The sequence below is a fragment of the Lycorma delicatula genome, chromosome 10 (assembly GCF_047948215.1).
Source record: "Lycorma delicatula isolate Av1 chromosome 10, ASM4794821v1, whole genome shotgun sequence".
NCBI classification, from domain to species: Eukaryota; Metazoa; Arthropoda; class Insecta; order Hemiptera; family Fulgoridae; genus Lycorma; species Lycorma delicatula.
This window is the reverse complement of record NC_134464.1, coordinates 33,045,921-33,058,942: the sequence shown is the minus strand read 5'-3', so window position 1 is coordinate 33,058,942 and position 13,022 is coordinate 33,045,921. Positions and strand designations below refer to the sequence as shown.

General features: G+C 33.2%; 1 protein-coding gene across 1 annotated transcript in view; it reads right to left on the bottom strand.

Moving 5' to 3' along the window:
• Positions 1 to 12,819, bottom strand: part of LOC142331704 (snake venom 5'-nucleotidase-like) — a 53,934-nt gene extending 41,115 nt beyond the window's left edge. Inside the window, exon 1 of the mRNA XM_075377738.1 lies at positions 12,584 to 12,819. Within this exon, the coding sequence (XP_075233853.1) occupies positions 12,584 to 12,819 (236 nt within the window). The remainder of the gene's footprint in view (positions 1 to 12,583) is intronic.
• Positions 12,820 to 13,022: the final 203 nt, after the last annotated feature.

The window sequence follows — 13,022 nt, the reverse complement described above, 5'->3', positions numbered from 1 at the left end:
TTGGCGTTTATAGACCTAGAAAAGGCATTCGATAACGTAGACTGGATTAAATTGTTCAGCATTTTAAAAAAATTAGGGTTCAAATACAGAGATAGAAGAACAATTGCTAACATGTACAGGAACCAAACAGCAACAGTAATAATTGAAGAACATAAGAAAGAGGACGTAATAAGAAAGGGAGTCCGACAAGGATGCTCGCTATCTCCGTTACTTTTTAATCTTTATATGGAACTAGCAGTTAATGATGTTAAAGAACAATTTAGATTTGGAGTAACAGTACAAGGTGAAAAGATAAAGATGCTACGATTTGCTGATGATATAGTAATTTTAGCCGAGAGTAAAAAGGATTTAGAAGAAACAATGAACGGCATAGATGAAGTCCTTCTAATGAAATGTAGTAGAAATAACAAAGACTGAAGTAGAAATAACATTACCACTGAATGTGAAAATTGGAGGAGAAAAGATTATGGAGGTAGAAGAATTTTGTTATTTGGGAAGTAGAATTACTAAAGATGGACGAAGCAGGGGCGATATAAAATGCCGAATAGCACAAGCGAAACGAGCCTTCAGTAAGAAATATAATTTGTTTACATCAAAAATTAATTTAAATGTCAGGAAAAGATTTTTGAAAGTGTATGTTTGGAGTGTCGCTTTATATGGAAGTGAAACTTGGACAATCGGAGTATCTGAGAAGAAAAGGTTAGAAGCTTTTGAAATGTGGTGCTATAGGAGAATGTTAAAAATCAGATGGGTGGATAAACTGACAAATGAGGAGGTATTGCGGCAAATAGATGAAGAAAGAAGCATTTGGAAAAATATAGTTAAAAGAAGAGACAGACTTATAGGCCACATACTAAGGCATCCTGGAATAGTCGCTTTAATATGGAAGGACAGGTAGAAGGAAAAAATTGTATAGGCAGGCCACGTTTGGAATATGTAAAACAAATTGTTAGGGATGTAGGATGTAGAGGGTATACTGAAATAAAAAGACTAGCACTAGATAGGGAATCTTGGAGAGCTGCATCAAACCAGTCAAATGACTGAAGACAAAAAAAAAGAAAAAAAGAAGCTGTTTTGAAAACATACCTACTGCAACGCCCCCTGGGGGCTTATAACCGTAAAACTAATCTATGTGATACATAGGTATGACGTGATACCTATGTAATGCAATGAGGTTACACCTATGTAATCTAAAAACCCTAATCAAAATCGGCCCAGACGTTTTTAGAGAACTACTGCAGCGTTCCCTGGTGGCCTATAACCGTAAAACATGACTAAGAACCTGCTCTAAAATGATATTTATGTAATGAAAAAACCACATCAAAATCGGTCCAGTAGTTTTTGAGAAAAATGTTAACATGCGCGCGCGCACACACATACACACACACAACCTCTTACCCCAAACACATATACCGTCTGTCGTGGGTAAAAATGGTTGTCTTCAGAGTTTATTCAAAACAAATATAAAACATAGATAGTTTTCTTACACATATCAATTATTTTTAAATAGAAATGATAAATTAAGTGCATCACAATAAATTTATACAAAATAACGATTCATGAAAAATACAATGCACTAAGAACAATTTAACTAATAAGTATATGCAATGTTCTTTTTGAATAAATTTTTACATTGGACAGACAGAATGCAGTTTCAAAAAAATTATTTAACTATGTACACTCAAACTGTATAACTTTAGAAACATTGTATTCTGTTTGTAGTCTCAAGTAAATGTACAGAACTTTCTGTATTATTAATACATTTTATCAATATTGTATAATATGTACAGTCATAGTTGCATAATACAGTTAGTTTTAATTGTTGTTCTGCTAGTACTGTACGAAATTTTGAGGTTGTATTGTGACACGGATTTATTTTCCGAGTGTTTATAATGGATAAGAAATTTAAAAATGTATGAGGTATGTTCAGTAAGTAATACGTTTCGTTAATGCACAATTTGTTCGTCCTGTAGATATTTATCGTCAAATTACTACCGTATATGCTGATAGTGTAATGAATGAAGGAAACGTAATGAAATGGTATCGTTTATTTATGACAGGGAGTACATCTCTTCATTACGAGCAATGCTTAGGACACCCTACTCTCATTACTGAACAGCTGAATGAGCAGATTGACTGACATATTATAATTAGATAACCGACATTTTCACGTTGTACGAACTTAGTGATGAATTTCCTGCGTTTTCAGAGTCTCTAAAATGAAATCATGACTGTTCACCTAAATTACCGTAAAATTTATGTCCAATGGATCCCAGGAATCTTAACAATCACAAAAAAGCACATGTCTGCAGCTCTTTCGTTACTTGAACGGTACCATAGAGATGGCGATGAAAATCTGGATCACATAGTGACTGACAAACCATGGATCTCGCACTACACACCAGAGAGTAAACGCCAATCTCTTCAGTGTTATCATTATTGACCATCGCCTTCAAAGCCAAAAAATTCAAACAAATTTGTTCAAAACGAAAAATGATATCCACATTTTGATTTTGAAATGATATCCACATTTTTGGGATCGCCACAAAATCTTATAGTGTGAGTTAATGCCTCGCAGAGTGGTAATTAATACTGACTTTTATTCGGAAATTTTAAAGAAACTACGTCGCGCAATTCGAAATCGCGGTTCTTTTGATTTTTACAGTGTGTTTCCTTCGTGACAATGTATGTCCGTACGACACAAAAAATTTGTGAACTCAGAGGTTCGGATGGGATATTTTTTATCATCCTTACATATCTTGCTACAAGCGATTTACACCTGTATACAAAACTGAAGGAGTCTCTTGGTGGTGGGAACCGTTATGAAAACAGCTTAAAAAATGTTGATTGTGTTGTATATATTAAAATAAACACGATAAATTTCTTATAAAACAAAAAACTGTTTATATTTTCTGGACGATCCTCGTAATTTAAATAAATACTGAGAAAAATTAGCGGGTTTTTTTTTTGGAAACATAAACATCAATTAAATATTAGAAAATTAAAAATTATGTATATTGAATGAACAAACAAACAAAAATTACGCAGCACACAAAAATCTCCACATTGCATACCTCGACATTTACATCATGCGGCTGCAGAATGAAATTAACTGTAAAAAACCAAAGTCTTATCCGGAAAACAGTTAGATGGAAAAAACGAACGAACAATTAAATCACAATTATTCAAAAGTTCTGTTGGATATTGAAGAAAAAAATCTAAATTAAGATTGAATGAGAAACCGGTAAGATTTAAAATATTCCTTAAATCCATTTAGACGAATGACATCAAGCTCTGGGATGGTAAATTGTCACAACTACATTGAAATATTTAGTAATACCAATTAAAAATACTTTGAATCTTCATAAACTCACTCTGATAATTATTGAGCATAACCCATTAATATTTAAACACTATGGTCTATTAGTGGATATTTTCTAAGTAATTCATTAGACAATCCATTGTTTTACAAGTAGATGAAAGGAATTTCATCTACAAGTAAAAATTGTCTCATTGTAAAAAAATCTCTACAAGATGAAATTATTATATATATATTTTTTATTAAATGAAAAAAAAATGTCTTTTCAAGAATTAAATTGGGTGGATTTTAACGAGTATTTTGTGTTTCGGAATCTTTTCTTGATTATATTTTTTTTTAATTTTTAAGTCCCTTTTTCCTTTACGTTTAACTCCTTAATTACTGATTATTTTAGACTGGGCCTTTTTTTTAATCTATTTCCTTAAAAAGAAAATTAAGGAATTGAGTAAATCGTAAAATCCATAAATTTTGTCGCATACTGTATCTTAAAAAATATCTTGAATTAGTAATGGTTGTTGCTTTCCCATTATTACTTATATAAAATTAAATACCCTTTGCAATTTCCATGCATTTTTCAAGTAAATCAATCACATACACTTAAACCGTGGTTACATTTCAGCGAAGCCAGTGCTTCTTCAGAAGTCAGTTTTTTTATTATCCTTTCTTTTTTTTAATTTTCCTATAGAAATATAATTTTTCCACACTTATATTATTGAAAACGTCAATTTTTACAGTACTTTATATTTTCTTCTAGCTTTTCGCCGAATGGCTTCGAGGACACGTGGCACCTTAAAACCTTATGGTAGCCCTGAAAAGAGCTGTTGGAGGATTTTGGGGTGATGATCCTGAAAAAATCCGTTTTTGTGTTTTACGAAGTAGCTCTGAAAAGAACTAATAGGTCCAGAAGCTGGTATCCGGCGATGTCGGCTCGGCTGTAGTCGGGGAGTTGGAATCGGATCGAGCTTTTCCTCAGCAGCAGTTGAGTCCCTACTACACCGTGGCAGTGGTAGTCCGCAGAGTCCGGCAGTGTCGGGTTGGCGTCGGTTGTCTTTAGCCGGTGCGGCCGAGGCAACCCATCGGGTTGGTCTAGTGGTTAACGCGTCTTCCCAAATCAGCTGATTTGGAAAGTCGAGAGTTACAGCGTTCAAGTCCTAGTAAAGCCAGTTATTTTTACACGGATTTGAATACTAGATCGTGGATACCGGTGTTCTTTGGTGGTTGGGTTTCAATTAACCACACATCTCAGGAATGGTCGAACTGAGAATGTACAAGACTACACTTCATTTACACTCATACATATCATCCTCATTCATCCTCTGAAGAATTATCTAAACGGTAGTTACCGGAGGCTAAACAGGAAAAAAGAGAGGTGCGGCCGACGCAGTTCTCCCCAGCGATCCCACGCTGGGCCGGCTCCTGTTGATGGGACCGTTGATCGGCCCGCCGGCCAGGGCGCTGACATCTGAACGTCTAGCGTTGCGGTCATCGATTTGAAGCTCGGTGTGTATATATCAACAAGAACTATATCGTTTTTTGTACCTAATAAGAAACACATCCTTCCAGAATTACTTAAAAAGGGTATATATATATATATTACATTTACGTGTGTGTACACGTGAATGTGTGCGTAAAAACACTATAAAATTATCTAACTTATAGAAATAAAACAAAAAAAATTTAAGTTATTGAATATAAATGTATAGTTCACACTAAGATAAAATAACAAATATGTTGCTTAATACAAATCGTATTATTTATATATATATAATACATTCAACTACAATAGAGTAGTTATCTAATTTTTTTATAAACAGCTGCAGTGTTACACAACAATAAAGAAGTACTGTTTTTTTGTTGCTGTAAGCTGTCTGCCCCAGTCTTTCTTACTTCTGTAATACATGTAAAGCAAGTGAAGTACAATAGGCAGCAGTCACGATTCCATAATTTGTATGTAATGATGTTCATTATACAGAAGGGACTGGTGGTGAACAACTTGATTGTGTTTGGGAAATGAGTTTAAAATTAAACTCAATTTTAATGAGCTTTCCATAACGATGTATAAATATATATATATATATTACTGTTTCGTTTATAAATATATGAAATACTAATGCTTTATATTACTATGTATGCTATACTGCTATCTTATAATAACATAAGTATTAATTTGGTTTATAATAGTTAAAACAAGATTGATCATTTGATAAAAAACGTATATTAAATAATTATAAAATTATTAACTATATATCTATAATAAAACTTACATAACCATTTTTTTACGACAACGGCTGCTAAGGTCATTAGCCAGTGTTATAATGAATCAAAATTATTTGTTTTTTTTTTTGTTTTCTCTTTTTTAAAATATACCAACCATTTTACACACTCGCACGCAAAAATATTATTTGACTTATCAATTAGTTAAAAATATAATGCATTAGCTGTAAAGGTTCATATGCCGTACAGAACAGTGAAACAAATAACAGTATTAGAATTTTGCTGTTGATTGATAACAAATGATTTAGTCATAAAATTATTAAAAGCTAATCCAAGTCAAATACGATTGTTATAAACAACCCTAACAATAAAGTGGTAAGACTAAATTTTTTTACATATACAGATTTCAAAAGTGATAATAAACGTAAACATAAAAGAGTTAATGTTAAAAATATCTAGTAGTTTAGAATCTATTTATAATTAATTTAAAATACCATTAATGATTTCATTGGTCCAGGATTGCACTGAAGTTCAGTGATGATTTTTGAACGTAGTTTATGTTAAATGAACCCACCGGGTTGGTCTAGTGGTGAACGCCTCATCGCAAATCAGCTGATTTCGAATTTGAGAGTTCCAACGTTCAAGTCTTAATAAAGGCAGAGTTAATTTTATACGTATTTGAATACTAGATCGTGGATATCGATGTTCTTTAGTGGTTGGGTTTCAATTAACTACACATCTCAGAAATGGTGGACCTGAGACTGCACAAGACTACACTTTACTTACACTCATACATATCATCCTAATTCATCCTCTGAAGTAATCCTTGACGGTGATTCCCGGAGGCTAAACAGGAAAAAAGAAATTTATATTGGATGGGTAGCGCGTGATAATTTTTGCAATTTTTAAGATATAACTTTTGTGTTTTATTTTGATTAAAGAATGATTAACTTTTATAACTATATCTCTCATCTTCCTCTTTTAGTAAATACTGTGAAATTATGTTTGAGTGCCCTACAAAAAGATGCGTAATGGTCACGTGTTCTTTTAAATTGAGATCGAATCAGTATGCATTTGTTTAAGGTTAGGTTTCATTAAATTACCCACCGGGTTGGTCTAGTGGTTAACGCGTCTTCCCAAATCAGCTGATTTGGAAGTCGAGAGTTACACCGTTCAAGTCCTAGTAAAGCCAGTTATTTTTACATGGATTTGAATACTAGATCGTGGATACCGGTGTTCTTTGGTGGTTGGGTTTCAATTAACCACACATCTCAGGAATGGTCGAACTGAGAATGTACAAGACTACACTTCATCTACACTCATACATATCATCCTCATTCATCCTCTGAAGAATTATCTAAACGGTAGTTACCGGAGGCTAAACAGGAAAAAAGAAAGAAAGAAAGAAGGTTTCATTAAATTATAAATAAAATTAAATATTAAAAAAGAACAAAAATAAAATTAAAAGTTTCACTAAAATCAAGAATTTTAATTTATTTTGGATAATATAAAAGCAATAATTAAAATTATAATGGGATGGAAATATATTTCTTTTAAATTAGTAATTAAAAATAGATTGTCTTTTAAAATGAAATTAATATAAATAGGCCTAAATCCTATTTCACTAAATTATAATTTATAACAATCATAAATTCGTAATGATTTAAGTCAAATGGTAAAATAACTTCATTTTAAAAATAATTGTAGGATATTAAAGCTACCATTTTTTTTCTCAGATAAGTGATATTTAAGTTACAACAATTGCTTTTGCTGAACAGAGTAAAGATTACACTAAAGAGTGAATGTCGACTTTATTTTTGTAGCGCACGATGATTCCAACATTCTGTCTTCAGTTCAGTAAAGAAGAAACCTAATCACTTTCACCAATAATCCTGGAATTTGATGCTTACTATTCTTGAAAATAGCTTTATGTCAATTGATGTAAATCACAACACCTTCCTGAATACATTTAATAATTAAAAGTAACTCATGTTAAGTTCATTAAAACATTATATTCACGATGTACGATATGAAAATCCCAATATATATCAACACATATATATGCTACACATTCATTTTAAAAAGGTTAGTCCTTTTTAAAAAGGTATCTTTAGTTTCAGACGTTCTTCTCAGAAAAACAAAAATATGAAGCCTGTTTTTATCTTCGTTGTCTTTTCAACCTAATGATTGACCGTCAGTTATTGATTTTAATAAACAATATATCATAAGCTATTCGCTCATTTTTTTTTTTAATTACCAGCGACTTACCTTCGAAGTTGCGGCGTGGCCATCCTTTAATATAGTTACTACTCAAACTAAAATTTTAACTGCATAATCATTATACTTAATTACATACCTAAATGTAGATTATAAATCTTTACTTTCCCGTCTAGGGCTATAGCAAAGCTGTAGCTGTAGAAGGAAAAGTATTGTAATCGGTCCAATTTGAGCACATGTTAATTTGGGCATAAGTATTTGAATATATGCGGTTTTCACCGGATCTTGATGTTTTAACATCTAAGAAACCCAAAAAACCAGATGGAAATTTTCCGGATATTCGTATGAACGTGTGTGTCACGTTCATACACGTTCACACACACACATGTGTGTGTGTATATGTTTGTGTCTCACTCTATATCACCTTATATCTCAAGATCTGCTGGGCCGATTTTGACCAAACTTGGTCAGATTACCTCTGTAAATGGAACATTGAAGCCATTAAAATTTCAACTTAAAAGATCAAGGGGTGAGGCTGTAGAGCAAGGTCTTCCTTAGTATCTCGAAATTTCGCCTCATTATAAGGTCTTATTTTTATTAGGCACATTTGTTAACAATTAAAAAATAATAAAATTTGCAAAAAAATGTTTTGAAAAATCATATCCCCACACCAAAAAATTCTCTAAACTAGTGGCAAAGTGTAATGCGTCATTACTACCCTCTGTCACCACAAGGAGAGCTAGTGTAACACTGACGTATTTTAATTAAAGTTTTTTGTTTGTGTGCGTAAGCCGAGCGTCAGAAAAAAGCGCTACAACTGTATTATCTACTTTTTTATACCTAAATTCATCCCTAAGCAAGCATATATTTTTTTTTTTGTAAGCTCAATCTACGATCTCCCATTCTTTGAATTAACGTACGTAGTTTTTACATGTTATTCATTCTGTTCATTCACACTCAAAACTCTCCCTCCGATACCTTTCCACAAAATCCTCCAAATTTCTTTACTGATTTCTTTCCAAGATTTATATATCAGAGTAACATTTGGAATAAAGCTCTTTATCAGTTTGTTTTTTTTTCTTTTTTTCATATCCCCACTGATTTTGAAATAACTGATTAAGGTTATGAAATATAACGCAATTAAAATAATGTAACTGGATATAAGTTATTGTTTGTTTGGTAACATTAAAAACTGCAGTCTTAATTCTAAGAAAAATATATCAAAGAATTCGTGTGTTTTTTCTAAGTTTTTTATTTTTATCGAGTCGCATATAATATTTTCTTAACTTTAATAAAATTCTGATATTTTTTCATTCAAGTTTGTGACATTTTTCAATACATTTTCATCCGCCTAATAGGTAATATATTTTTTTTTTTTGTCTTCAGTCATTTGGCTGGTTTGATGCAGCTCTCCAAGATTCCCTATCTAGTGCTAGTCGTTTCATTTCAGTATACCCTCTACATCCTACATCCCCAACAATTTGTTTTACATACTCCAAACGTGGCCTGCCTACACAATTTTTCCCTTTTACCTGTCCTTCCAATATTAAAGCGACTATTCCAGGATGCCTTAGTATGTGGCCTATAAGTCTGTCTCTTCTTTTAACTATATTTTTCCAAATGCTTCTTTCTTCATCTATTTGCCGCAATACCTCTTCATTTGTCACTTTATCCACCCATCTGATTTTTAACATTCTCCTATAGCACCACATTTCAAAAGCTTCTAATCTTTTCTTCTCAGATACTCCGATTGTCCAAGTTTCACTTCCATATAAAGCGACACTCCAAACATACACTTTCAAAAATCTTTTCCTGAGATTTAAATTAATTTTTGATGTAAACAAATTATATTTCTTACTGAAGGCTCGTTTAGCTTGTGCTATTCGGCATTTTATATCGCTCCTGCTTCGTCCATCTTTAGTAATTTTACTTCCCAAATAACAAAATTCTTCTACCTCCAGGTAATATATAATCAACAATTTCTGTAATTAAATTTAATAAAACTTTTACTTTTACAGTAAAAAACTGTGTAAAATAAAAATAAAATACTTTGCAGTAACATTATCTATGCTTTTATTTATTATTAAATGTTTGATTTCTTAAAAATAAAAAAATAAATATATAAAATTGCATTTTCTTAAAAAATTATAAATGGTATAAGTTTACCAGTTTATTTAATAATGTTTTTTGGGGGGTTTCTGTTAAAAGCAAATGTCAAGCGTAATTTTTTCTTTTTTTTAATAGAAAACACATTTAGAGAATCTACTTTAGAAAAAAACCCGCAAAAGCACTTATCTCTCAATAGCCTAATCGGTTTTAGGTGGACCCTTTTGTCTTAGCCAACACAAAACCATCAACATACACTCGTACTTATATACTTTCATTCGTATGCGTACATGTAATTCACTGACGTTGCTATGATTCTTAGACGGTTACCACTCAGTCATTATGTTTCAAATTCAATTTTTTAAGTACATCTAAAGATTTAAGTTTAATTATTATTATTTTAATAATAGAAAGCTAGGAATTTATGAATTAGAAATTAAAGAAAAAGATACGTGATGTTAAACCACTGTAGTTTTCAGGAAAATATTATATTGTTATGTCATGTTTATTTTATATAAAGAAAACGTATACTGTATAGTGTTAAAGAGCACTTAGCGATATTTCCCCTGAAAGCGTTTGTCATCACACCGTCTTGTTTATCTGGGGAAATGTAAATCTTGACGCATTGTTATAATGCATTTTCTTGTAGTTCTATTTCCATCTGTAAAAGCAGGAAAATGACTAAGGAAGAATTCTCTTTAATGTAAAACTATAATTAGAGATATTATAATAGAAGTTTATATGTACTAATTTGAAATACTGTAAAAGTTTATCTCTTTGCGACAAAGTATTTTTCAGTATTATATAACCAATTACAAGAAATAAAATTTTCATACAAAAATAAAGTAAAAAGCTTTCTACAAAATGTCTGAAAACGATTCACTTACGTCATACTCTCTGTTTCTGTTTTTTTTTTCTTTCTTATAAATTCATATCTAAAAATTATATACATGTATTTTATATGTAAATAATAATTTTTTTTTTATGATATCACATAAGCTTTAAAGCTGTGCGTGAGATATGGAAATGGAATTTTATAACATATAAAAAATCCCACCATGTCTGACTAGGATTTGAACCCCTCGACCTCCGGATAAAAGGCCGACACGCTACCACTCATGGAGATCGGCATATTTATTCACGAAAACATATTTGCAGGATTGAAAATGGTGTCCATAAATAACGCTTTTATTTGGTTTCAATTTTAAATTTTACATTATAGATGCTCATAAATTAACAAAATTATTACATAAACCTTTATATACCTGAAAGAATTTACATGAGGTAAATGTTAAACTATTTCTTCATTTAACTAAGTATCATTTGTGTTAACCTTCACATTTTTTTTCCTTTGGGACCATTGTTATGTACATTAATGATTTAATTGGTCCAGGATTGCACTGAAGTTCAGTGATGATATTTGAACGTAGTTTATATTGGATGTTTACACGGATTTGAATACTAGATCGAGGATACCGGTGTTCTTTGGTGGTTGGGTTTCAATTAACCACACATCTCAGGAATGATCGAACTGAGAATGTACAAGACTACACTTCATTTACACTCATACATATCATCCTCATTCATCCTCTGAAGAATTATCTTAACGGTAGTTACTGGAGGCTAAACAGGAAAAGAGAGAGAGAGAGAGAGAGAGAGAGAGAGAGAGAGAGAGTTTATATTGGATGAACCCACCGGGTTGGTCTAGTGGTGAACGCGTCTTCCCAAATCAGCTGCTTTGGAAAAGTCAAGAGTTCCAGCGTTCAAGTCCTATAATGGCAGTTATTTTATACAGATTTGAATACTAGATCGTAGATACCAGTATTCTTTGATGGTTGGGTTTCAATTAACCACACATCTCAGGAATGGTCGAACTGAGACTGTACAAGACTACACTTCATTTACGGTACAATCATACATATCATCCTCATTCATCTTCTGAAGTAATACCTAAACGGTAATTCCCGGAGGCTAAACAGGAAAAAGAAAAGAGAAAGATATCATTTATTCCACTCAAAAAACAAAAATTTCTGTAATATAAATAAAAATGTTACAAAATTATACTGATATCAAAAACATTAAGCCACTACATTTCTAATATCATAATCAGTTATTAATTTTGAATTTTATTTAAAAAAGAATACATGTTAAATGTATGTAATAGACAATGAATATTCAATAATAGATAATAAGCAATGTTTAAGCGTTCCATATAATAAGCAAAAAATAGAAAAAGTTTTACAAAACTCAATAGAGACCGACTCAACTACCGTTTTTCGAAGTTCCCGAAGAAACTCGTTCTGTGACGTGAGGCCATCCACATCCTTAACCAGGACGTGTATTGCCCTTCGACAAATCCTTGCTGAGTTGTCCCGCTTCGCCACTGTCCACCCAAACCCGTAGGTGGGGCCTTCTCTTGGCCCTGCCGGACGGAGAGGACTCCGGTTCCACTGGTAAAACTGTGCCCCTTTCACCGAGGGAAGAAGATCTGCAAAGGTCCACCTCTCCGCCTTGACCACAACTGTTGTATTCGGCGGACCCGCGGGTAGCGTCTTACCTGCTAGCTTCGATGATTGTGATGCCTGTGTTAGATGAACGAGAAGGCGTTTCCCCATCCTTCTCCCTGTGAACTCCATGGACCACCGTAAGACTTGTTCTACCCGCCCTTGTGAACCACAGAAGCGCACCCGCCGATCTTGTCCATTCCTTAACAACCGTGTGATGGACCTGGAAATAGCAGAGGCAACCCCACGATCCCTCACCACAGAATCGATGACCAGAGCGTAATCGGCCCGCCCAAGTGCGACCTCACAGCTGCTATCCTCTTTGAAGAATTCCCGAGTAGTTGACTGCAAAACGAGGACCTGGCCAGGCTTCAACCTACCAGCAGTGGCCAAGTCCCTAAGCCATGGAGCCATCCAAAGCACCGTCATATGCTGAAAATGCTCAATTCTAACCGCCATGTCAACAATCTTGGCGGAGCCAACTCCTTCGTCCAAACTGTCATACCCTTAACGGTGGAGAGCTTCTCCACCTTTAAGGGTGGAGAAGCGGAAGATGTCCTTGGGCTAGCCCTTAAGGACTAGCCGCTCTAGGCATCAGTGATCTCATCTTCGACCGCCCGCTCCAGCTCCTCAAGCCCAACTCGTAGCTCGTTATAATCCCC